This window comes from Penicillium verhagenii (assembly GCF_028828195.1).
Source record: "Penicillium verhagenii strain IBT 33310 chromosome Unknown utg000005l_segment0_segment0, whole genome shotgun sequence".
Classification (NCBI taxonomy): Eukaryota; Fungi; Ascomycota; class Eurotiomycetes; order Eurotiales; family Aspergillaceae; genus Penicillium; species Penicillium verhagenii.
In genome coordinates, this window is record NW_026643169.1 from 2,990,952 (window position 1) to 3,016,957 (window position 26,006).

General features: G+C 48.7%; 9 protein-coding genes across 9 annotated transcripts; 5 read left to right on the top strand and 4 right to left on the bottom strand.

Annotated features, from left to right (window-relative positions):
- Positions 1-329: 329 nt before the first annotated feature.
- Positions 330-5,444, top strand: N7466_004642 (Armadillo-like helical; the record flags this gene model as incomplete). Its single annotated transcript, XM_057164039.1, has 5 exons — positions 330-433; positions 491-1,413; positions 1,482-3,219; positions 3,272-4,562; positions 4,617-5,444. 5 exons carry the CDS (start codon positions 330-332, stop codon positions 5,442-5,444), a joined length of 4,884 nt encoding a protein of 1,627 aa, XP_057022720.1.
- Positions 5,445-5,753: 309 nt separating this feature from the next.
- On the top strand, positions 5,754-6,941 carry N7466_004643 (uncharacterized protein; the record flags this gene model as incomplete). The annotated part of the gene is made up of 1 exon (XM_057164040.1): positions 5,754-6,941. One exon carries the CDS (start codon positions 5,754-5,756, stop codon positions 6,939-6,941), a length of 1,188 nt encoding a protein of 395 aa, XP_057022721.1.
- Positions 6,942-7,733: 792 nt separating this feature from the next.
- On the top strand, positions 7,734-9,910 carry N7466_004644 (PX and BAR domain-containing protein; the record flags this gene model as incomplete). The annotated part of the gene is made up of 6 exons (XM_057164041.1): positions 7,734-7,827; positions 7,879-8,144; positions 8,207-8,473; positions 8,521-9,576; positions 9,641-9,754; positions 9,815-9,910. The coding sequence occupies 6 exons, from the start codon at positions 7,734-7,736 to the stop codon at positions 9,908-9,910; spliced, it is 1,893 nt and encodes a 630-aa protein (XP_057022722.1).
- Positions 9,911-10,999: 1,089 nt separating this feature from the next.
- N7466_004645 (putative endo-arabinanase) lies at positions 11,000-12,444 on the top strand (the record flags this gene model as incomplete). The annotated part of the gene is made up of 4 exons (XM_057164042.1): positions 11,000-11,928; positions 11,983-12,161; positions 12,216-12,244; positions 12,382-12,444. The coding sequence occupies 4 exons, from the start codon at positions 11,000-11,002 to the stop codon at positions 12,442-12,444; spliced, it is 1,200 nt and encodes a 399-aa protein (XP_057022723.1).
- A 1,449-nt stretch (positions 12,445-13,893) lies between these two features.
- N7466_004646 (uncharacterized protein) lies at positions 13,894-15,039 on the bottom strand (the record flags this gene model as incomplete). Its single annotated transcript, XM_057164043.1, has 2 exons — positions 13,894-14,311; positions 14,396-15,039. 2 exons carry the CDS (start codon positions 15,037-15,039, stop codon positions 13,894-13,896), a joined length of 1,062 nt encoding a protein of 353 aa, XP_057022724.1.
- Positions 15,040-15,615: 576 nt separating this feature from the next.
- N7466_004647 (GMC family oxidoreductase) lies at positions 15,616-17,485 on the top strand (the record flags this gene model as incomplete). Its single annotated transcript, XM_057164044.1, has 2 exons — positions 15,616-15,825; positions 15,884-17,485. 2 exons carry the CDS (start codon positions 15,616-15,618, stop codon positions 17,483-17,485), a joined length of 1,812 nt encoding a protein of 603 aa, XP_057022725.1.
- Positions 17,486-18,477: 992 nt separating this feature from the next.
- Positions 18,478-19,656, bottom strand: N7466_004648 (uncharacterized protein; the record flags this gene model as incomplete). The annotated part of the gene is made up of 2 exons (XM_057164045.1): positions 18,478-18,833; positions 18,969-19,656. 2 exons carry the CDS (start codon positions 19,654-19,656, stop codon positions 18,478-18,480), a joined length of 1,044 nt encoding a protein of 347 aa, XP_057022726.1.
- A 404-nt stretch (positions 19,657-20,060) lies between these two features.
- On the bottom strand, positions 20,061-24,714 carry N7466_004649 (putative ubiquitin-specific protease UBP12; the record flags this gene model as incomplete). The annotated part of the gene is made up of 3 exons (XM_057164046.1): positions 20,061-20,539; positions 20,597-24,188; positions 24,706-24,714. 3 exons carry the CDS (start codon positions 24,712-24,714, stop codon positions 20,061-20,063), a joined length of 4,080 nt encoding a protein of 1,359 aa, XP_057022727.1.
- A 309-nt stretch (positions 24,715-25,023) lies between these two features.
- N7466_004650 (uncharacterized protein) lies at positions 25,024-25,251 on the bottom strand (the record flags this gene model as incomplete). The annotated part of the gene is made up of 1 exon (XM_057164047.1): positions 25,024-25,251. The coding sequence occupies one exon, from the start codon at positions 25,249-25,251 to the stop codon at positions 25,024-25,026; it is 228 nt and encodes a 75-aa protein (XP_057022728.1).
- Between the last annotated feature and the right edge of the window lie 755 nt (positions 25,252-26,006).

Here is a 26,006-nt window from a genome sequence, read left to right on the forward strand (position 1 = left end):
AATACAAGATGAGGAAAGAGATGTCGACGTTCCCTTGAATCACGCAGCTCCACTGTCCTCGCGCCAGCAAAAACTTCGGTCCCGTGATCGGCGGCTGCCGGGAATCGGATATACAGTGGTGCCGACGCTAACCCCAATGTGGAAACCCACGATAAAACTGATAAAAAATCATTAGTGCCTGAGGCCACCGCGGGGATCTTCAAGATCTTTTAGGAATTTGCGATCCATTCTGATTGATACATGCGGGGCCTGAACTGGCTAAATTGATTTTCTTAACGGTCACTGACAGTGACTCCTCTCAAGGGGTGTAATTGTCATCCCCTACAATCATGGAGGCCATCGCACAAAATATAGCAATTTTGTCTGAAAAGACACTAAGAGATATCGCCAAGGGTCCACTGATCAAGTTTACCCAGACATGTGATGATCAGGAGTGAGTTAGCCTTTTCTTATTTACGTTTTATTTTTGATAAATTCTGACTTAAAGAAGACAAGTGAGCCGAGTGTGGCAGTCGCTGAGCAAGACACTATCCTCGCCCTCTCTTGATCACCTGCATACAACCGCTGCATGCAATGCGGCATCTGCCTTTCTTGATGCAGCTGTCAACTCTCCAATTAAGGAGACCAAGCAACTAGCTTTGTCACCGGAAGTATGGCTAGCTATCTTTGAGGTTTTTATGACTAGATATGAGGATGTCAGGCCCAAGCCATTGAAGCAGTTGTTAGCTTCTCTCACGACTATCTTGGTCAAGCACTACAAAGGTGAAACCAGAATGATGGTACAGAATGCTGTTTTGAACTCAGTCCTTCCGTGTATCATTCTTGGTGAGCCACGATCTCGACTAAAGGGTTCCCTCGTGTGTCTGGAAATGTTCATTCGAAAGGGTGCCATCTCTCCTTCTGAGTTGATTCCTTTGGTTCGGAGCTGGCTATTGCAATCTCAGGACCAATGGGTCCCTTTTTTCAAGAAAGACCAGAACGCCCTTTACCCTGGCGTGTCTGACCCTAATGTGATGTCAAGTGAGCCATCGGAGGAGGTTGCGGGAAGGATTCTTGTGCTCGGTCTTTTGACCCAAACCAACAACCGTGGCATGGCTGGAACATCTGGCAATATTCTGGCTGCTTTCTTGCAAAAGCTTAAGGCACAAAGTCCAAATCAGCAGATGTCGGGGATTTGGATCCACCCTGCGAGGCATATGCTGCTACAGAACCTAGACTCTGTGGAGGTCCTATCCATTCAAATTATGGAGCCCATCTTCAGCAGTGATCCAGAAGGTTTCCCTCTTTTCCTCGAAACTTTGCCCCTACGCAGTCTTATGGTTGGTGATATGACTGAGGGATCACAGTCAGAATATATGCTTCTTTTTGTCTCCCTCCAGGTTGGAAAGAAGGTCAACTTAGTCCATGACGACTGTAAGTCCCAAGGCCCCATTTTGCAATCTCATTTTGAACGGGAAATAGACATACTAACAGCTCTTTAGATGATGCCTCCAAAAAGGCTAGTCCTAACAATGTGGTCTTGAAAAGCGAGGTAATTGGAAATTTCCTACTCCATCGAGATCCGACCATACGTGTGGCAGCCTTGTCCCTGCTCATTACGGCATTCTCAACGGTGAAGCCATTTACGAAAGCTGCCACAACCGCTATTTTAGGAGGACTGCCCTCTATGCATGCCGACTCTGACGCCTTTAGCAGAGGGGAGATCATGGGTCTCACTCGCAAGCTCATCATCCGCCTGAAGAGTGGCATTTTGTCCGAAGGAGCCTCTGAAGCACCACAAACTAAAACCGGCAGCGCACCTGCTACGTCAGCCGAGATTGATTCTGAGACAAAAGCATTCTTAAGTAAATATGTTGAGTTCATTGAGAGTGATTTATGTGTCACGGCATCATACCCGCGGCACATCACTGCATTAAAAGCGTTGAAACTACTGTTGGAGTCTGGTCTTGATGCGCGGACCACTCCTCTTCTTATAAAATCCGAAGTCCAAACGCGCTGGAATGTTCACTTGGAAGTCTTCGGCTCTCGTCTTCTCCGATTGCTGGTTGATCTTCTTTTGGATCCGTTCGAGGAAGTTCGACAGACTTCTCTCTTGATAATCAACCTGTTTCCTTCTGATTTTCTTATTGGTGGTCTTTCAGACGATGCGGATCAACAAATTCCAACGGGAATGCGCCTCACGGACGCTCTTGCCAGGGCAGAAAGCCTTGCAAGCAAAACCAGCCGTGCAGATCATGCGGATACTGTTGCCCGACTATACCACATATTTTTCTCTGCGGCTCCGTCCAACGCTGCATCTGAGACTAGCAATGACTGGTGGGCAACCAAATACTCGGTGGTCAACACCATTCTGTCTCGACTCGAAGAACGGTTGTCGTCTCCCAAGGGGCTGTTCAACTCCGCTATGCAACAAGCCCCCCTTCACGGATATATGTCAGGGCTTCGGTATATCATTCTCGTGCCAGAGTTTTATTCTCTGATTTCCGTGGACTCCAGTCCCTCCACTTGGAAGTCTACTCACGATAGAATAGTGTCCATCTGCGATAGTGTCTGGCAAGAGGTGAAGCCTGTACTTTGCATTGATTCCCCTGAAGGTCATACCGACCAGCCCACGGAAGATTTCTCAGTCGGCCCAAAGGACATTCTCTCCTATTCCTGGAGAGCCTTGCGAGAGTCGAGTCTTTTGTTACATGCTACTATGACCAACTTAACTTATGGACCGGTCGGTGATCAAGGCCTCCAGCGACCTGATTTCGAGAATGTTGGACGAGTTAGCTTCACTCAACTGGCTGAACTCCGCCACCGAGGTGCATTCTCCACCGTGTCCACGACATTCGCCACCTGCTGTCAGCGATGCACTGGCTCCCAAGACCCATCCATTCAGGAGCTTCCAGTACTTTGGTACCAAGAAGCTAAATCCACAATTTTTGAGTCCGCTGCAAAGCTTACTCGCAGATCTGCTGGGTTACCTGCTTTGGTAACTGGTGTTCTATGCTCTAGCCCTGGAACGCCATTCTTCAAGCAGGCATTTAATGAGCTATATGAGATTTCGCGCCTACCTGTGGACTATGACAAGGATCAGCAATACCTAAAATTACCGCAGGTCCATGCAATGAACTGCTTGAAAGATATATTCGTCAATAACAAGCTTGGGCCTCATACTGAGGCCTTCATCATGCCAGCACTAACCCTTTCTGCTGAGAGAATTGGCTCCCCAATGTAAGTGCCTTACCTTGATATCATAATCTTCATGTCATCTAACGATTTTTAGCTGGAATCTCCGCAACTCCGGATTGATGTTGTTCCGCGCTTTGTTGACTCGTATGTGTCGTTTTGTACTCGGTACGGGAGCTGGATTTGGTGGTATTTCCGGGTCCGAGCCTGGATCCAAAATCTCTTTCCCTAAATACCCTGGGTTGCTTGAATTGCTTTCAAGTCTCTTGGCACCAACTGCTGGGACCACGGTCGAAGGAACTGACATTGTTACTGAGCGCATTTTCCCTGCTCTCGAATTGATTGGAGAGAAGATTCCCACTTTTGATGAAGACGATACTATGCTACGAGGCTTGGTCATTGAGCATTTCAATAGTCCTGTGTGGGCTATTCGAGAGCATGCAGCTCGTGTCTATGCATCATTGCTAACCCGCGCCAACATTCTGCAAGATGTTTGTGATCTTGTTAGCCTTTTGAAGGGCAACATCACAGAGAATTATCTGCACGGAACAGTTCTTTGTGTCCAATATTCACTTCGCCGCTTTGCGGCCAGTACGGATGTGTTTTGGACGTCTCAGCTGGAAGAGCTCCTTATCACCGTTCGCCATATTTTGGCAACCGTTTTCCCAATGGCCAAATCTCCTTTTGTTGCAACGGCACTGGTTGAAATCCTGAACGACACTTTAGAGCGCAGTGTTCAGGCTGACGTTGAAGAGCGCACTGTATCTTTTATCACCAATGTGTTCGAAGAGCACGATCTTGATGGAGTACTGGGCTATGTCTTTGATGCTTCAAAGGCCGGCTGGAATTTGGAGAGCGGCACTCGGGCATCTTCTCTTTTCAGAAGAGTCCTTACTTGGTGCAAAATTTTGAGCACTTTTACTTCTCGGGATTGGAGTACAATTCCATTCTTCTTCCACGGAGTTGCGGCTTTCGATGCCGACGCTGCCAATTGGATTGTTGAAAGACTTCAAGAAACAGTTGGCGAGAAAGAAATTTACCACAAGCCCTTGGCCGATCTTTGTTCGTCTGTCATTCTTGGTGACTATACATCCGACGTTAAAACAGTGGCTGTCTCAAACTTAGCGTCTATTCTCGAACACTTGTTGGGTTCTAAAGTCAAGTCAATCGCAGAGCTGGCGGTCCCTTGTGATGAGCTGATTCAAAGCTTCAGACCTGACCAAGCCATTCAAGAGTGGAATCGGCAAGCTACAGATGCGGAACTCCGCCTACAAGGGTGTCTTCTCGCTATTCGGGTTATTTCGGGTGGAGATCAACTCCTCTCTGCATCCCAATCTACGCTCCGCAGCTGGGCTATCAAGTTGCGGTCAGCTCTTAGCGAAGAAACAGTAAGCAACAATTGTGAATTTTATAATCTATATATGACTAACCTGGTACATTAGGAATTCACCACCCGTTATGCCGCTATGGAGTCTATCAAAAGCTTTTCGCTTGGTCTCCGCCCGGCAGATTGTTCACCTCGTGTCGACGATGTCCTACTGGATATCTACTTGATTTTGTATGACATGTTGAACGATGATGATGAGGAGCTTCGAGATATCGCTGCATCAACTGCGTCGTGGGTGCTATCGTATTCCTCGGTTTCTCCTCGCACTGCAGTGGCCCTTGGTCCGTTGAATGCCAGCTTGCTTCTTGCAACCTTTGTCACTAATCATTATTCCGGTTCTCCACAACTGGCCAAGCGAGTCATTCGATACCTCACGGGTCAAAGTCATCGTATCAGTGGCTCCGATGAGCAGACCCATCTGGTGTCAGTTGCAGATCTTGTTAATGAATATTGCCAAGAAAGCACTGTCTTGTTTGTGGAAGAGAAACAGAACCTCTTCATCGATGACGTGCGAGAGATTGACGTATGGTCGAAGGCACTCTTGCATCTTCGCAATGACGCTTACCCCGAGATTCTGGTTCGCCAATTCTCGAGCTGGGTTTCGGAGGGGTTGGAATATCTCTCAAAGAAAGTCACTCAGGAAACTGGCCAGGATGGACTTCTGGGTTGGATTTCGAAGCCAGAGTCATTTACTCTGGGTGTTCGCATTATCAGTATTTCCACTGCACTCGCATCTGAAAAGTTCACGGCTCCACAATATCTGAATTTGGAGCCTGGGAAATTCCAACAACAGCTCCAATTGCTTCTCGATGCCGGTCGAGGTGCTTCGGTGCATGATGAGTGGCTTTCAAGGATCTCGTCTGGCGTAAAGTTGACTGTTTAAATATGAAATGAGATTTATTGAGATTTTACATAGACAAAAGCAACAATCAAGTTCCAAAAGAACATTTGTTTTTTTTTACCAGAAACCGTCCTGCTTTTCTTGCATTTGTTTTCTTGTTCTCACTCCCAAGACATCTCCCCCATCTTTCACTCTCTCCATCTCTCAACTATGTTTACTCTCCATTCTCTCTATCCATTTACCCCAATCGACTTCATCCGTTTCAAATTCAAATCAAGTGTTTGTCTTCAAAGCAACAACACTACACCTTGAATTTGTGCTTGTTTGAGCCTTTGGCTAGCCACTCGACCAATGTACTTCTTTGTTGTTTCTACGATGCAGGGAAACATTCTAATCGCCATTTTGCTCTCCACCATTTCCTTTGTGGGAATACTTGCCGCAATAAGCTACTTTTTCTACGCCAGAAGTCTCGGAGCTAATATTAGGATCGAGAGAGAAATTCGACGCCGGCGTGTACACCGTCCACGGGGAAACCACCCGAGCCAAGAAGATGTTGAGCGAGCAACTCCATATTACCATAGAGGATGGGTACGACGAATGACTCCATATCAAAATCCCAGGCCTGTTCCCAGCCACGCAGGCTATACGACCTTCAGAAAGTCAAGACCGGTCGCACGCCCAAGATCTTCTCATTACATTCCAAGGGTTGACCCAAGAGATGCCGAAGCCCCGGTTGCAGACAATCCTCGTCACTCACGCTACAAGACTAGGCAATATGACAAGGGGGCAGAAATGGACGAGAATCGAAGTGATAGCATGGGGACCAAGAGCATTGAAGCGATAAAAACTGGGAAGGGACTTCATGGTCGCAAACCCACCGGCAAACAGTATAACAACGATGAGATCGGATCGTGGATGAGGCGAAGTGGAGAACTGAGCAATCGCGCAAGAGAGAAAGTCTCTGGTCATCACGGGAGAAGTTCGGGAAGGGCCAAGAACGAGGATAAAGATGGCAGGCCTTATGAACAAGAGAAGAAAGCTTGGCCTGAAAGTGTCAAGAATCATGCGGAAGGTGACATTGGGGATCGGCCTGGTTCCTCACGCCATAGTAAAACCGCATCAAGACACAGCGGACCCCCACTTCCGCCGTCGTCAAGAAATCATATATCGAAAGATGAGTTCCGTGATAAAGATGGTGCCCGGGATGACAACAACCGGGGCAATAACAACAACCAAGGCAATAACAATGTCTGGGGCAAGGATGAGAACAACCAAGGCGATGACAACAACCAAGGCGATGACAACAACCAAGGCAATGACAAAAGATGGGGCGGGGATGACAACAACCAAGGCAATGACAAAGTCTGGGGCGAGAATGACAACAACCAAGGTAATGACAAAGTCTGGGGCGAGAATGACAACAACCAAGGCAATGACAAAGTCTGGGGCGAGAATGACAACAACCAAGGCAATAACAAAGGCTGGGGCGGCAGCAAAGAGGATAACAACCAGGCCAAGGCAAATAGCTGGGGCAGCTAGTAGGAGGATGGCAGCAGCCAGGGCAGCAACAAGAATAATGACGGGGTCAAGGACAAACCAGGAAGTTCCGATGATCGTAGCAAAGACCCCTGAAACCTTTGATGGGGGTAAGGATAGAAATCATGCACACATGTGCATGTGGATAGATCAATAGCAAGTAGAACAGAAACAGTCTGGAAGAAGGATAAAAATATACAATATGTAGACAGTATGAAAATGACAACAAGGCTTCACCCTGGGAAAATTTGAGAAAAAATAACGGTGTAGTAGTCAACATGTTATTGATACATATACATTGATATTTGAATACAATATGTATTCCCTTGAGTACATAAACGTGCATGTACACTCAAGTGCTACATAGTACTAGGCATGTGTATTCAAATTTATGTACATATATGTAGGCCCTGTTTCAATGTTGTATATCCACGATGCTATGCAGCGTACTACATACTACTTATATCCAAACCGCTAACTTTTGAACAGTACACATATTGTTTCTCTTTTTTTCTTTTATTTTTACTGGTGGAACTTTGAAACAAATTTCCAGGCTTTAATTTGATCCCGGATCTACGTATAAAACCATAGAACAACTATTAATTATCCATATTCTTCTTCTCATGTCCAAGTTTCTTAACTGAAGTTGCCTGTTCGTCTTTGGTCGCTATGCGCTACTGTAGTCGGTGACGTTGTGGCCCCCGCAGATCCCCAGGCACACAGCTTCCCAACCTCCAACACTCCACATAGGCTCCCGTCGCTTGATCTTTTGATCTTTTGATTTCACATTTAAAAATGTGGAACGACGAGGACAATAATCCCTACGGGGCGTTTGATCAGCATGAATCCCATCTGTCGGACTCGTTGCATTCCGCCGCGCTCTCCCCTCGTAAGGTCCCACCTCTCACCCGGTTCACTGCATGTTTCTGACCCTCGGTAGCGATTTATGAGCACGATTCGACCCCGCCCTCCAGCCGAGATTCGAACCTGGACCCTCCAGACTACATTTCTCACCCGGAGGATCTAAGTGATCCCGAAGAAGCCGACTATGGTGCGGCAAGCGAACAATACCCGCGGAAGAGTGTTTACGACAGCCGGATTGAGCAGATCCTCTACGAAAACCCCGAAATGCCAATCATAATTACCGACGCTGGCAAGAATCACGAAGGCGGAGGTAGCTTCATTGTTTATACTATCCGAACCGCGGTAGGAATCGTCATTTGGGGCCACTGATTTGTGGTCGAAGACTGACACCATGAAATTACTAGGACCTGGAAGTGCGCCGGCGATACTCGGAGTTTGCATCGCTACGACAGACCCTCGTGAATTTGCATCCAACCCTTATTGTGCCGCCGATTCCTGAGAAACACAGTATGGCCGATTATGCTGCCAAGCCTACCAAAGCCAAAGAAGATACAGCTATCATTGAGCTGCGGAAACGCATGTTAGGCGTGTTTTTAAATCGATGTCGCCGCATGAAGGAGGTTAGGGAGGATGGAGTGTGGTGGCGATTCTTGGATCCAAACGTCAGCTGGGTAAGTACCAGCCATCAACTTGGGAGGAGAGTGCTGATTGAAGATAGAGTGAGGTCTTAAGCTCCCACCCCGCATCGTCCGTCCCCAAGAATAATCTCAAAGCGCCCCCTCTTGATCCCGCAAATCCAACCCAAGCGCACAGTTGGCTCCCAGTTCCGTCATCGTCTGCAAAACTCAAGTCCGGTGGAGCTTCAGGAGCTTCAGGATCCCCTACGTCTCCGGGAGACAACACAGAAGGCCCCCCTCCGCAGATTCCAGGTCCAGATATTCTTGGACGCTTTCCCCCAGAAACACGGAAATTGAGTGAACAGGAGTTGGATCCATACTTTGTGAATTTTGAAGCTTCAACGCGCGAGCTAGAGCTACTCTTGCAAGGGAATATCGAAAGGGTGAACCGTCGAACCCTGTCCCATTTGTCTACATTATCTGCCGACCTGATGGAACTTGGCGCTCGTTATAACGGATTCTCTCTTTCTGAACAATCACCGACAGTTGCTGCCGCAATTGAACGTATTGGCCAAGCAGCAGATACTTCTTACATTGAGACGGAAGAATTGTCTACTGCACTGAGTGCAAGTTTTGCTGAGCCGATGCGGGAGAGTGCACAATTTGCCAGCGTTGTGCGGAGTGTATTACGATACCGAGTTCTGAAGCGAGTCCAAGAGGACATGACTCGGGATGAGCTGGCCAAGAAGAAGACTTTGTTGGATTCCCTCGAACGTAGCGAGCTGGAGGCGAAACGAATCGAGCAGTACCTTAACCGCACAGATTCTTCATCCCGCACCAAACCACATCGCTCCTTGTCCACCTCTTCTGCTGTTAGCAGTGAAGGCGACAACGTGACAACTGCATCTACTGATTCCGAGTTTCCACCTACCCATGGTGAGTCGGTTGGCTCTCCCTCCGCATCCCAGACCGGGAATATTAGGAAGCCTGATCCTTCGCCATCTTCCTCTCCAGCGCATCGGAAGTCCTCAAGTGGGACGTTTGTCGCAAACAAAATCTTCGGTCGCATCAGTCATGCCATTCATGGGTTTGCAGATGTAGATCCTGAACGAACTCGACGGGATCAGATCGGAAAGACCAAGGAGAGTCTCATTCAGGTATGTGGGCCGAACTTGAATGGCAAAGTAACTTAAGTCAATTTTGGTCTAACAAAACCCACAGTTGGAGCAAGCTTTGGAGGTATCAGAGAAAGATGTGAAAGACGCTAGTGCAGGCGTAATGCAGGATCTGCGACGCTTCCAGAAAGACAAAGAAGGCGATCTTCGGCGTTACATGGTATGGCCTCCTCTCTTTCCCCACTTTTTTCTGCAGACAGCTAACTGGAGTTGCGTTTAGGTCGCATATGCACGCTGCCACTTGGATTGGGCTCGAAAGAACCTCGAGACTTGGACAGAAGCTAATGATGAAGTCAATAAGATCGTTGCGCGATAGACATGCACCTCCTGGTTCTACTCCCAATTCTCTCGGCGTCGGTGGTGTTCGGTTCTATCATGTTGGCGGGAAGCATTTGATATATTTCCTCCTTTTCTGATTAAGTGATTGATCATGCTCAACTTTGCCTCATAAGGTCCTACCAATCGTGGCTTAAATATTATTCTTTAAAGTGTTTTGTACTTCCCCAAGGTTGACCTTTGGTCTTGGTCTTGTCCTTCCAAGGTATTTCTTTTCCGATTGTAGATCGATTGATGGCGCTTCCCTTGTCTTAGGTGCTGGGTTCGTCCAATAGCAACCTTGTAACTTTCAACCCCCCATGTAAACATCCCGAGATCCTTTTACGGAGAGGAATATTGCAACAATGTCTTAAGACCCGTTCAAAGGGTTTGTTCCCTTCCAAGGTGTTTCCCAAGTCAAAAATTTTAAAGTCCGGTGTCTATCATGGTAACTAGGAAACATGGACCTTCAAAGAGACGGGAATGGGCAAGCCTGGCAAGGGCGCTTCCTGACATTCTTTGAGTGGAGCATCACGATCTACTCTCGTTGGTCTGTTTTCTCATCAAGTGGATGATCGACAGGGACTGTACCCGATCGGCGTGGACCTCAGACAAAGGTTGATGCCTTTTCAACTCTCCCTTGCGTCGTGTTAAACCAGATCATGTCCAGCCTTTGAAGAGAGCGTTCTGAATGTTGGGAAGGATTCAATCACAGAAGGCGCGCCGGCACTATACTTAATTAATTATCCTGGTGATTGATATCCCGCGCATCGCGATAACAGATTGAGCCACATATCCTTCCGCATTCATCATCCGATAAGATAAAAAAGAAACATCGCCACCGACGTTGACTTCCGTTGAACGTGCCAGCTTTCTCCGCATTCCGTGCCTTGCAGCGCATACCCATCGGTGGGACCTGGTAGCGAGTGGACCGGTGCATCCCTCACGGCGAGCCCCTCGGACAGGTCCCCGCATCACGAAACCCACCCTGCCGAGGTGGCACGCCGTGCGTCGCAACTGAAAACGATGAGCGCCTAGATCCATAGGGGACAAGATGATCGTCAGGAGCGGGCACTTATCACGGCCGGAGATGCCACCTGTTGGTCATTTTGAGAATTTCCGACAAGGGTGGTCTCTGCGGTCTCTTTGGCATCCATCGATTCCTCGACGTTGGATCAAGATGTTGATTTTAGTAGCTTTGGTATGCTTCTTCTCGGTCGGACTCGGTCTGCGCTTGAACCAGAATCAAGTTCGCTATCTGTATCCAGATGACGACTTTCAAGATGATTCCGTCTCCCATTTCCCTCCACCCCGGCAGACGGGTCAGAAAACTCATGATCCGACCATTTTGAAGGTTGGAAATGAGTTCTATCTGTACAATGTCGGCGAGCACATCTTTATTCATACCGCGCCTTCCATGGCCGGTCCATGGAAGCGTGTTGGCACCCTGCTGGACGCCAACAGTGTCATCCCAAAGGGTGATCGTGCTGCACCTTGGGCACCAACGGTTATCGAGTACGACGGAGTTTACTACTGCTATTACAGTGTGAGCAAAGCAGGCTGCCGTGACAGTGCTGTCGGTGTGGCGACATCAAATTCCCCTGGACCAGGCAACTGGTACGACCATGGTGCTGTTGTCCAGACAGGAACAGGCAATGGATCCGATGTGTCGCCCTACACTATTTCCAATGCTATTGACCCCAGTGCATTGGTTCTGCCTAATGGCGAGGCATATCTCACGTTCGGAAGTTACTGGACTGGCATCTACCAAGTTCCTCTTGGAAAGGATATGCTTTCTCCTAAGAGTACTACTGAGCCCGACGCTCGTCACCTTGCCTACGAACCCAACATGCTCAGTACTCCCAACCGCAACGCCAACTCACTGTGCGGTGACCCGACTGGGCCACATGCCATTGAAGGGGCGTTCATCTCGTACCGCGACGGATATTATTACCTTTGGTTCAGCCATGGAAACTGCTGCAATTTAAAACCGAATAATCTTCCTGCTGCTGGCAAAGAGTATGGTTTATCACTCCTCCTCGAATCACTCGTTCTCTTCTAATCCACCTACAGATACAGTATCCGCGTTGGACGATCCAAAAACCCCCGTGGCCCATTTGTCGACAAGACCGGCAAAGACCTTGTCGAAGGCGGTGGTACTATAATCTACGGATCTAACGGTGAAACCTATGCCCCAGGCGGCCAAGGTGTCCTCCGCAACGGGGAAACTGACCTCCTCTACTATCATTACCGTGAGTCCGCGATCATTACCCACATGCAATTTAACATACTAACTTGAAATGCAGAAAACAAAACCATTGGCGTGGCATTTGCAGTGAGTGATCCCGGCAGGCTTGTGGATCTTGATACCCGCCCCATGTCGATCCTCCTTCATTCCCTTCCCTTCCCTTTCTACACAACCCCACTAATGCGACGATCACATCCTTGAATGAATCTGACATGATATCGCAGGATGCTCTTCTTGGTTTTAACCCACTGAAATACGTCGAAGGATGGCCCGTTGCACAGCCATAATCATGAAACTGCGTCACTCAGTTTCCTTGATTCTCACCTTAACCCACCCGCACACATAATAACTTTCACAAAATCGGGTGCTACCAATATTGATCTCGCCTATCCTTCCTTAATCGCCATTTGGATCATCTGGAATGTCAATCCCGCCGCTCATTATTATTATCTCGACTATAGACTTTTTCGCCATGCCTCTCATTACATGCGCTTGCGCCCTGATCGGCCGATCCGAGATCGACTTGATATACATATTGGGGAGATTGCGAGTTCCACTCCCTTACCAAATATGCTGATATTTGAATGTTTGTTCTGGGTATAAAATGTGACTTACCCGATTTGTTAGTATCTTTTGACGTTTGGATGTCGGAAGATTGTACATATTGTTCTTGCATATAGAGTTTTCAAGCAGCTAGTTAAAGAGCCAATCGACCATTCAATATTTAATGTTCAACGTTCAATGTTGTTCGAGCCACACTATGTGTCTACCCTGGACAATGTGGATCGAGAAAGAAAAGGCACGGAGGAAACAGTAATGGAATTCTCTGTGTAAAGCGGGATGGAGAGGAAAGGAAGGAGAGAAGGAGGGAAAGAGAAACTCTCACTCATACCTCCAGACCTGACTTCCTGACTATCTATCTAACTACCAAATCCGGACTAGTCGCACGCTGAAAACCTGGGACCCGCGGGGTAAAGTACCTCGCACCTTGGGAACCTGCACGCTCCAACAAATGTTTAATCAAATTTCCATATTTTCAATGGATGATTTATTGTTTGAATACATTTCCAAATCAATGTTGCTTTGGGCTTTCTCCTGCCAACATGTGCAAGTGCCGATCCATGCCAGCCCGTTCAGCTCTGGGTCTAGCCCTCCAGGCATGGATCTCCAGGGCTGATCCATAATGCAATTTGATATTTCCAGTGTTCTCTTCACGCCACCTTGAGAAAACCAATCCATGCATGATTCGAAGCACACGTAGCTACTAGTATTCAATTGCCTATTTTTAGTTCTTCATGAAGCCACCGATGACAAATCACGGAGATGGCGTACCGCCGCGTACGGCCTGGCGTCTCGGGCCCCAAACCTTGTGCGTCGTGACCCACAGTAATCTAAATACGAATACGCCACAACTTGAACTTCATAACAGAGCCTGTGGCATTCCAATAAATGCCACAAATTTTTGTAAAAGATCCACGGATGCCAAGAGAGCGTGACCAATTATAATTTCAGTAGGCGTGGCCTTCAATATTCAATTCGAGCTCAAATGATCGGAGATCGACAGCCTAAAAATGGCCCACCAGCAGACACACTAGGGAAAATACTCTTGGGTGAGATATGAAACATAACAAGGAAAGGTGGATGGGAAATATCAGTCTAAGATTGGTATATAGAATGCTTAATTTCTGTGTATACAAGATGTTCTTTTTAATATGTTGCACACTCCAGACTCTGACTCACGAGTGGTCCTTATGATCCCCAACCACACTTCTTGGGAAATGATACGGCTCATCATGGGAACGACCATCATGCGACCTATCATTCAGCGATCCCTCATCCCCAGAAGCCGACCTTTCATCCATTTGTGTGAGTGGATATTCAATATCCACGATCCGATCAAAGGTGTTATTTTTGCTGAGAATAGGCTTGGGACCGGTTGACGCTGGCTGCGTAGAATACCCTGCTTTAGCACTGCCAAACAGGGACGGAAAAGCAGCCTTCGCAATTGGTCGGAGCATAGGCGCACACGAGTTTGCAATGGCGAGTGCTGGCTCGGTGACACTCCAGAACGCGGCCCAGGTCATAGAGTAGGGAAGGTCGTCAAAGTCGACAGTCGTGAGGACACGAATGCGGATGATGGTGATAGACGAAATACTGCAGACCAAAGTATCAGATTTTGCAAAGAGTTGAAGGGGACAGGCAGAGAGTTAAAAATTTTGAAATTCAAGTGGTACTCACAATATTCCCAAACCAAAGATGCCATACAGGGCCATTTTGGTTCCAACAGACATTTGCAACTTCCAGATGAAGCGCACCGGTAATGCCATGATCAGCACGTCCGTGATAAGGTTGAACGCGCCAATCGTGGAGAACGCCACATTTTGACTGGCACAATGACCCCCGACGCCTGCACCCCAATTCTTCTCAAAGGGGTGGCAGATCAGAAAGACCTGCAGCACACTACCGGTCCAGTAAGACGCCGCACATCCCATACACACCCACGTCAGGATGCGGAACTCCCTTGTGACGAAGATGCGCAGGTAGAAGAACAGATAGCTGAATTTTGCCAGGACCATCGCGTTATAATACACGATCTGATAGACGATCAGCATTTTAGCGATCAAGATTGTATTCGCTGGGGGAAGCTCTGTCACATGAATCCGCATCCCCACACGGGCATAGTGATATTGCATTGCCAGCATACCATATGTATGCAGCATAGATCCAACACAGAATGCATCATCCCACCAAATATTGCTTCGTCTAAGATGTCGGGAGACAAATCGTAGGACCAGCGTCAAAGTAGCCACAGCGACCAGCACCGTGTTTGCAATCAACTGATCCCGGACAATGGGGTAGGCGAAGACATTGTAGAGCTGCATCGTGCCAGCTGTCACCTGTAGCGGTGAGATACTGATACTCCAAAGGCCATGAGCTGGGACTGGGACTGTGAGAAGAAAAATCCAGGTCTCCTCGTGGGGAAGTAGAAAACTTAAATTGGACTGTCATTTAGGCTGACGAAAATCTCTCAAACAGCAAACCTGCCGAAGTGCCGGGAGCTAAATTTCGACAGGGGGCAAAGTTGTTCAACATGTAATTTCAATTGGCGAAGTGGCAGAGATCGGCAGGAGACAATAGCCATGGTTGGCTGGCGGGCCGTTAGAGTGCGGGCCGAAGGATCAGTCAGTGGATCTCGGGGGCTGAATCCCGACCGTATAATTGGCTGGAAATATGGGCTAACTTATACCAAGCAGGTGTCTTCGCTTTCGTACACGACTAATTCTCACTAATGGTGGAACTAGACTCGTTGAGGGGTTGACCGACCCCAAATCACTGAAACACCCCTCGGGGAGCATTCGGGGTTCCTGTTCTCCTGCCGTCCCTGCCCCTCACACCGAGGCAATCTAGCGGTGTCTTCTTCCCCCCCTCCTCCTTTGATTTTCGCCCCAAAGATCAACATGGAAGAAGAATACGATTATATCATTGTTGGCGCAGGCATTGGTGGTCTGGTCCTAGCGAACAGACTCAGTGAAGATGCTGCCGTCAAGGTCCTCCTCATTGAGGCTGGTCCCAATCACATCGGGGATCCATTTATTGACACCCCGGGTTTGATGACAGCGCAATATGGAAATCCGGACTATGACTGGAACTACATGAGTGTTCCACAGGTTAGTTTCATTACCCCTCCGAGTATCTCGTATTGTCTTTTGTCGCTCACGATAGAAGGTTCATGCGAACAACCGACAAATTGCCCAACCTCGCGGTCGCGTCGTTGGTGGTTCCACCGCGATGAACTTCTCGGTTGTGGTCTACCCTACCGAATCAAACTTCCAGGCCTGGGAGGCTTTGGGCAACGCCGGCTGGAACGCCGAGAACATGGCCCCTTACCTCCGAAAATTCCACACATACTCCACGCCGAGCGAGGCAATGACAGACCTTCTCGACACAGCTCGGTATATGAACAAGGATAAGCAAGGCTCCAGTGGTCCGATTCCTGTGTCTCTGCCGGATGTGTTTGGGCCATTTGACAAGGCATGGAACGAGACATTTGCAGAGCTGGGCTGGCAAACCGATGCCGATCCCATCGAGGGTCGCAAATTGGGAGCTTTCACATCTCCTCTGAGCGTGGACGCCGAAAAAGGAAAGCGAGGATACGCGGCCGCATATTATTCCCCAGATGTGGCGGCACGACCTAACCTTGATCTCATGGCAGAGACCACGGTGCAGAAAATCATTCTCGCCGAGGAAGACGGAGAGGTCGTCGCGAAGGGCGTGCAGATTGAAACCTGGAAAGGCCAATCCAAAATCCACGCAAAGAAAGAAGTAATCGTCTGCGGAGGCAGTCTAAATACCCCGCAGATTCTGGAGCTCTCCGGAATTGGAAATGCGGAGCTCCTTCGCAAGCACGATATTCCGGTCGTGATTGACAATCCAGCGGTGGGCGAGAACCTGCAGGACCACAGCATCACCTCTGTAAACTTGGAGATCGCCGACGGTCAAATTTCAGGTGATATCATGCGCGATCCGGCTGTGGTCGAGGCATTGATCAACCTCTACGAGCAGACACGTGGAGGCCCATTGGCAGGAATGCCGATCAGCATGGCTTATCTCCCCTTCATGAATGGAAATGGCGTAGTCCCGAAGGAAGAAGCGGAGGAGTTGCTTGCAAAGTATCTCGACCACGACGATATCCCCGCCAACCTGCGACTGCAGTACTCACACATCCGTAAGATGCTACTTGACCCACAAGACGCCTCAACACATTATCTGTTGCTCCCAGCACAGCTGCACATGAATCCGGGCAAGACCACCCTTACCGACGTGCTGGAGAAAAAGCTTCCTGAAAATTATGTCTCCATCATGATGTTGCATAACCACCCATTTTCACGTGGATCCGTCCATATTTCCTCTGCCAGCAGTGACGATAAGCCCACGTACGATCCGAATTTCCTTTCACACCCACTTGATATCGAGATCATGGCTCGGCAGTTGCAGTTCGTGGAACAAATCTCCACGACAGGGCCATTTGCCGGTCTCCTGAAGCCTGGAAAGCGTATGCCAGAGAACACGAAGGATTTGACAGACCTGGATCACGTAAAGGAGGTTGTGAAGGAGCGTCTGTTCACATGTTTCCACCCCGCGGGCTCATGTGCCATGCTGCCGAAGGAGATCGGGGGTGTTGTTGACTCGAATCTGAAGGTGTATGGAACACGGAATTTGAGAGTTGTTGATGCCAGTATCTTCCCTCTTGAGCCGAGTGGAAATATCCAGGCAACTCTTTATGCTGTTGCAGAGAGAGCAGCTGATTTGATCAAGGATCAATGTTAGAGATGCTGTATATAGATAAAATCAATTGGAAAAAGAGAACACAAGTACATAGCTTCAAATGTTACAACCTTGTTGGGTTGAATATGATACAAATTCGAGTATAGTGTGTAAAACATATCAATGAATGGGGTGCGTAAGGAGGAAAGCAATACAGATAAAGGTGATCAAAAAGGATAAGAGAGTAAGAGTGGACAGGGGTAGCAGCAATTACTAGGGAAGTGGCGATGAACGAGTACAGTGACAAAAAGAGGGAAGGAGCGGCATGTAGAAGCCATAGCTATAGTAAGGGGAAAGGGAAAGGGGAAAGGGGGAAAGGGAAACCCAGAACCCAAGTAGCTAAGGGCTCCCTTATATTTAATAATTTGAGGATAAATTCCATCCTGGCACCCACGTAGTCCAACTGGTTCCACCCTTCGGGACCTCAGCCAGCTCTGGATTTGCGGCCCCCACTTCAGGTACACTGGGCCCATCCACGATGGGGATACTGAGTAGTACGGCGAGCCTAAGAGTCGAAGCCTAAGTTGAGTGACAGCGAGAAAGTGCGCCGCGGACCTACTACAAAGTATCTGCCCTCCTTTTTTTCTTTTCTTTTTTTAAATTATAAGTTTGTTTTATTTATATCTTTTTTATTTGATTTGATATTGATTTTTGAAGTTCGGAGGGGAGTTCTTAGTATGAAGCCGTGATGCATCGATGGCGGGAGCGAGTGACTTCTTTCTTGGGAAATCTTTACGTATTTGTGATTTTTACCTACTTAGAAGTCCCTGGTTCGATTCTCAGGCTGATCTTTCTTTTTGTCCTTTTTAATTGATGATTCCTTGCTCTTAGTACTAAGAGATTATAATCATGTCTTGGCTTTATTTTGTATCTAGTAAAGATATAAATCATAATATCATATAAACCCAAGACCAATAACATCAACCATGGAAGGTCAGACAAAAGGTAACACCTTGAAAGTCAACAAAAACCGAAACTATAATAATAGACTTCCCTTAAGTCCCCTTTCCCTTCTCGTCTTTCTGCTCCGATTTGTTAGCACTGGTTCCAGGATCGTCATCTTCATCCAGCTCCACACCGGGAAACAACCCAAGAGACTGTTCATATCTCGCCACCATTGAATTCTGCCAAACCCAATGATCGATATTAAGCTGTCTGTCAAATGTGCTGAAAGACAAGTAGCGTTGGCGCAATCCCGGCCTCGATGGGTCAGGGTCCGGCTCTGAATCGTCTACTTGCTCCGTGAGGAAGAAGTTTCCACGATCGAACCCGCCATATCCAAATCCATATTGGATAGGTGAAAAGTCACAGGGCTCTGTACTGGGACCGGCGGTTGCGTTGGGAGTTGAGACTGGGATTGGAGCTGTAGCCGTTGCTACTGCTGGTGTTTCTGTTGCTGGAACTGAAGCTGATGATACTGGAGCTGGTGGCGGAGCAGGAACTAAGGCGGGTGCGGGGACTTGTGGGGGTGCGACTCGCCGTGGACGTCCGCGTCCTAGTCTTCGTCCTCTCGGAGGTTCAGGTAAAAGATCCGCAGCTGGAGTAGCTGGAGCAGCGGGTTGGTGCTCGACCTGTCTTCGGGCGTAACTTGAAAGTGGACGAGGCTGTCCGCTCAACAGCGTGTTATTATCGGGGGTAACAGCCATTGCTTCTTCGGGGTCTTCGGCTCGAGAAGGACGCAAGAGATGTGCAGCTGGAGCGGCAGGGTGATACTCGTCTTGTCTTCGAGAACGGTTAGAAAGTTGATGAGGATGTTCACCCAACGGCATGTCTTCGTCAGAAGTAACAGCAACCGAGTCATCGAGGTCCTCAGCGCGAGACGGACGCAAGAGTGCAGCAGCCTGCGCTACAGGGATGAATGTGTTTTGCCGACGTTCGCGGAGGCTGAGTGGGTGTTCGTTTGAGATGGAGATGTCATCGGAGGTCATGGCCACAGACTCGACATCATCGAGGAATGAGGGACGCACGGCGGATGCAGCTTCGGAGAGATCGATAGCTGTATTTTGACGGCGAGGGCGGGATGAGAGAGGGTGGTCATTTATGATGGGCATGTCATCTGAAGTGATAGCCACATCGGAATCTGAGTGAACCTCACCCTCATTCGAGGGCTCCGGGGGTTCGAAATATCGGTTTATCAATGGCAGTTCCGAGAAACCAGATCCATCAGAAGACATCCTGGAAAATATAATACGAAAAACAAGATTAGAGAAATACGTTTTATAATTGCGGCACAGAGAATAGTGGGAAGAATATTTATTACGGAACACGATTCTAAGTCGTAACGTCCGAGTACCCAGGCGCACCTTCCTTTTCTGGCCTGTGCCTTCGCGCCTTCCTTCCTTCCTTCTTTCCTTTGATGAGGCCTTCGCTTCTTCACCGCGGCTGCCTTTGATTCACACCACCTTTTTTGTATTGCCGTTTGTGAACGCCGTTCCCCCCCGGTAAAATGACACAACATACAATAAGTGAAACGGGTAATGTGCGTGCATAAGGGACATGAGAACATAAGAAACATAGAAACATGAGATATCAAATACGAATCCACAGATTCAACAAAGGGAAATTAGACATTTCGCTTTTAGTCTTCGCCTACACGGAGCTCAACGACAGGCATCTCTTCGTCAGAGTCATCCGCAAGAGCGGGGACATCCTCAAAGGTTGTATGGTCCTCATCGTCCAGTTCCTGAAGACGGTCTTCGGGTTCGGAGTTACCATCCTCGACAGCAATGTTGCTGTCATTGTCTTCTCCGAACAAATCTTCGACATGGTCGTTATCAGCAGAATCCCCTGGCCGGGAAAATGACCAAGAAGGTTCGCTGCTGAAGATGTTCAATGGGTTGCTTTCAGGCTCCGATAATTCCCGCTCGGATTCCTCTTCCCGCGGCTCTTCCATCTCAACCTCGACGGCCTTTTGGGAACCATTGCGGTATTCATTCACCATTTTTTGGAGCTCAGCATTACCCAGGGGGCCGGCAGACTTGCGGCGGTAGAACAAGAGGTAGGCCGCAGGGCATATGACTGTCTGCTCGGGGTTGGAGACAACAGTAGCAGATGAATCTAGATTTCATGGATTAGTTCATGAGATGAAAGGATGTGCGGGTTACGTAGACAAACCGTTAAAGGAAACCCAATCACCAGTCACCCAGTTCTTAGCATAGGCAAAGTAGTGACCACCAGACATGGTGCCGGAGTGACAGTCGACAGCGAAAAGGTCATATTCGAGCGACTTTCCATCAGTCGGTCCTGTTACATGCTTCGACAGGTCCAAGTTCTCAAGGGGGAAATGAACCAAGGTGCTAAGCTTCGATCGAGAGGTCCGATTGGCGGTCCCAACTTGCATAAAACGCTTGAGGTGAATGACAAGAATGTCTGGGGCGTACCACAGATCGAATTTCTTGCTCGCCTGTCTGTGTTCCTTGCAACGAGGGCAGTACCAGGCATCGTTCTCAGAAAGAATCTCCTCCTTGCTAAATTCCTTCAGGCATTGCTCCAGTGGAATACCCTCCTGGCGCTTGGCCTCGCGCTGGGCACGACGGTGGATAATTTGTGGGTCATTAATGTATTCGGGAGTGGTGTAAGTGGGTTTTCCTTGCTTGGTGTTGCGCTTGTTGCCAAGACCGCCAAACAGGGCGTGGCGGGCTTCATCACTCCAGTCGACAATGATGGCATCGGTACGGCGAATAAGCGGCTCATTTTGCAATCCGGTGGCCGAGTCCTCAGATTGGTCAGACACGCTGCGAACTTCGCTGTTTTCATCACCAGAGCTACTTTCCGAGATGGAAGATGTGACCCGGGAAGTGATCAGAGGATAGTCCTTGTAGTTGTCAATTGATCGGCCCCGAGGAATGGGCTCACCGGTGGTCATAAACTTGATACCGAAGAGACTCAAAAGGCGCTCAGACAGAGACGAGGCAGGGGCGTCACAAGGGGTATCCTCGGTAAGCTCGGTGTTCCCAGTGGAGGAGGAACTGGGCGTCTGCGAGGCATCGTGCATCGAGACGTCAACAATGCTGTCATCTCCTTCAACCGACGAGGTCTTGATTTTGGAATCAACAGACTCCGCATCATCTTCATTCATCACCACAGTGTCAGAGTCTTCGGCACCCTGCTCATCGTGAACGGGTTGTGGCTGCTCTTGAGTTGCCACGCTCTGTTCATTCAAGATATCGCGGGTTGTCAATGTAGAAATAGACTGCAAGAGCTTGCGGTTAATTGCAGCCAAGTCTCGAGTTTCATCTCTGTTGAACGAGAGAATGGTAGGGAATGCGAATTGTTCATGCCGTGGGCGGTTCTTGTTGCCCTTCTGGGTTTTGCGGTGAAACACGGGGACGAGGATGCGATCTTCTGAAGCAGCATGTTCCAACTCTATGAACAAAACTGTGTCTTCGCCCTTGAGGCGAAGCTCGTGGTAAGACTGAAGCTCTTTATTGAAGAACTGCCAGAAACCGTGGTTGTTCAGTTCAGCACCGATAAGCCTCTCTGGGGCAACCCCTGTCCTTTTGGCAACCGATTCAATGAAATTTTTGACGGCAGCAGAATTGTTGACCTCGATAGTGAATCGCACGGGAGCGGAGTTAAGGCCCATGAAAATAACATCGCGACAAATAATGTTTCGCTCATCAGGGATGGGCAGTGTGAAACTGCTGAATGGGTCGAACATGATGCTGACTTTGTCGCATTCAGGGCAGACTAGGGTAGATTTGTACATTCCCGCAAACAAATCCGTGATCACGGAGTCATTCCGGGCTTTGTAAATCTCCCACGATTCCTTTCCAAATGCCTCTAGCGCCTTGCGATTGTGGACCATCTCGTCCGTGGAATCCGGCTTCTCGATGTAGGGCTTTTTCAGGACCCGGTTAAGATCCTCGGAAAGTCCGTCCAGTGCAAACATCAGGAACTCCTGGCTGTCATGCTGATCCCAACCGGCCATCATGGGGTTATTCCGACCAACCTGGTTCCTAAAGCGACTGGGAGTGAAAGAATGAGAGGCAGGCTCACTGTAAATTTGATTTACTAGGTGCGCATAAGCCCTCGCGAGATCACCTCTGTATCCCAAGGGATTGTCGGCATTGAGCTCCTTTTTGTGCCCACCCTCCAGGAAATAGATACTCAATTCTTCCACTGCGCGGATACATTGAGTGGCAGCATTCATGTAGCAAGTATTCCCCAAATTGGTAAGACCAGTGCGACCCAACTGGTGACCCTTGGGCTTTCTTCCCCTTGGCAGTTTATCAACTGGAGTTGACCGACCACTCGGCGCGGGGGTTTTGATGGACAGAACTGCAGGCGATGAGGTAAGTTCTCTCTTTGGCTGCTCAGTGGGGATTCCCAAGCGTTTCAAAGTCTTTGCAGAGACTTCTGATACCCATTCATCCTTGCCCACTCCTTCCTCAAGAACGACAGTGTCAGTCGGGAGAAGTTCGGCCATGGACACTGTCATGCGGCCATTGTAGTTATCATTGTTCGTCTGATCTTTGATATCCAGCAGCTGGCGTTGGTCATCGGAGATCGATATGAATGTGTTAAGATCAACGACAAGGTTCTTGTGCAAGGAAGTCATGAGGCCCGCCGGGGGTGCAGGCGACACGGTACGGGAGGGAGCTGGGGTATTCACGGTCGACACATTGGCACTGGGGATGCCACCGGCAATCTTCCATACACGGACTTTGGTTGCCATGTCAATCCCGGCCAGCTGCTTGGCCTGCTTCAACCACTTCATGAAGTTCGTCTGACGGCCAGTCAAAACCTTGGTTGGGGGAAGATTCTTCTCCTTCAAAATCTTGGGGGTCATTCCCGTACCCGGGTGGGACAATTTGAAGATAGTGATAATTGGGGGGTTAAGCTCATATATGATATTCGAGATTCCGTCCGGGTTGGTTTCGTGGGCATAACGAGTAATGGTAGGCGTCCCATCAGCGATGCCGTACCACGTCTTGAGCAGATCCCAGGCCTCCTGCGGGGCAATTTCGTAATCTTCTCCAAGTTGTAGACCCGGTCGCACCGGCACATAAACATCGCCTTGTTCATCCCTCAGGTCATCCTTGGGGCCGATATCGAGGACAATGTCCGTGTTGTCGAGCGGGCCCAGCTCGCTGTCCAAGGCCTCCTTGTCTGCCCTGTCGGCATGGGTGGAACTGCGCGCAAAAAGCCTTTGCAGCCAAGCGGAGGAGATCACAAAACCCTTTTGGCCGTTTACCAGGGGCTTCTCGACCAGCGCGTTGATCTGGGCCACCTGATGATCGATCGAGTTGGAGGCGCCCTTGTCCACTGTGCTCACGCCGCCCTCGAGGTCGAGGTCGGAATCTTCAATTTCGGAGGCAGGGCGCTTCTCGCCAGGAGAAGGCTCACGGCCATCGCCATTTGCGGTGGTGCCGTCACGAGGCTCAGATTGCATATCGGAATGTTCGGAGGACAGGGTTAGGTCGGCGGTGGCGGTCGCGGGGGTTGGCGAACGGCCACCAGATTGTGATCGGGGCCCACGGGTTTGTGATTGAAGGTGGGCAGGAACGTATGGAGGCAGTGAGGATGCACTTGGACTCCGGGAGGAAGTGGAGCGAGATGTCCGGTGAGGTGGCAAGTTGGGTGTGGGCGACGGCTGGGATTGGCCGTGACGTCGTGCCTCTCCTGGGCTGCTCTGAGGCTCCGGGGAAACTTTGCGACGCTTTGTGGAAGACGTCGTGACGAAGAGCTGCGCACGTAGTGGCAGCTCGAGGGAATAAAGGAAAAAACAAAGGAAAAAAGGAAAAGGAAGGGGGAAAGTATCAACGGTGAATAGGTGGTTCGAACCCCAGATCGTTCTTTTTCGTAGGGTGGGGACAGAAAAAAAAAAACGAAGTACTGGGAAAAATCAAAGGTTGCGATGATAACTGGCAGAAACTTAGCTCCGAATTTGGCTTTTTTTTTGCCCGGGCCGAGACATTTAGTACTCACTGAATCCGAACAATAATGTCAACATTAACCAGCCGAGAGAGAGAACACAAGAGAGATGGAGATGGAGAAAGAAAAAAAGGGTAAAAAAGAAGGGAAAAGATTAATTTGAACATCAATAGAGAACAAGGGTTAGAAGAAAGGAGAGATCATAGTGAATCGTGATCGAATCGGGCAACCTCAGTGAATGCGCTCACAACAAGAACGACTAATCAATCACTTAGATTCGAGCTAATTTCCCGTGGAGTTTTGAGTAAAGTGCACAAAGAGAAACGCTCGGCATTTTTGCAGATTACAGGAGCCATGGTGACTGAGTCCTCAAACATGCTCGCCTGAAAGCAGGAAATCGTAGATATCATGTCAAAGATATGGATAGTAACTACTATATAGTAGTAGTACATGCCGTTATGGGGGTCTTCTGCCCCAGAATTCAAGTTTCCCACCGTTCCTTCCCCATTACCCCTAACGATATCCGAACTCCCGAGTCCCGACCCTCAAGGTAAGATATGGTGGAGGGATTCAGCTGACTATACTTGTGTCAGTACAAGACATACAGATCTTGTGAGCCACATCATACTAACTTCGTGGGAAAGCACTTCCAGGCTGGTTCAACTCTAGTCAGAATCAGAGTCACCGGCCGGGGGTATATAATTCGCGTCCTTCTTGTTCTCGGCAACCCACACGGGATTCTTTCCTCGTCTTTTGAGCCCGCTTCGGGGACGGAAGTTGTAGACTGGCCCTTGGGCCTGTCGGATGAGCTTGGCCGAGGGTACCTCTTTCGACTTGGGGGGAAATAGCTTTTTGGCTTTTAAGAGCCGCTCGACGCTATACGCCGCCGCCATGGCGAAGACCCAGAGGGGTTTAGAACGAGATGCGAGGTATTGATGATAAAACGTCGAGGGACGGGGATGACAGTGGATGGAAGAATTCCTTGAAGGCGGTTGGACAGGGCGGTTGGAAAGGAAGATGGTTGGAGAGGAAGAGGAGCGGGGGGAAGTGAGAGAAGACGAGAGTCGCTGGTATGAGAAGGATGGGAACTTACTTGGGATTTTACCAAACGGTGTACTCACAAAAAACCCGATTCTCACATTTTGATTCGCAGTAGTAGCTTCTAGGCATTGATAGAAATACATTGACTCATCAAACCCTGTGGCAGACCTGATGATACTGACATCTGGACAAGATAAAACTTTTCAATTGTAATTAACATTGCTTGACTCTAAAATTTAGAGTAACCTTGATGATTGTTCCCCTTGATTATAATTTAGCATATGACGTCTACTACTCCTAGTATGTACCTAGAAGTAATGGGTTGACAATGAACAATAAAGATTCTTACTAAATACTAGTAGGCACATAGAGTACTAGTCAGTATTACTCAAATGATATTCTCTATACATGCAGACGACTATCTCGATTCGCTGGAAAGTATCCAGTACATCCCATGAATGCATCAAGCTAGGGTTATGACTATATGTAAACCCTAATATTAAACGTTGCAGTATACGTAAGAGATGTGTACCTTCTTGTGAATGTGCAATGATTATGCCGCATTCTAGATACCTAGGTTTATATTTATAGGAGATAGAAGCTTACT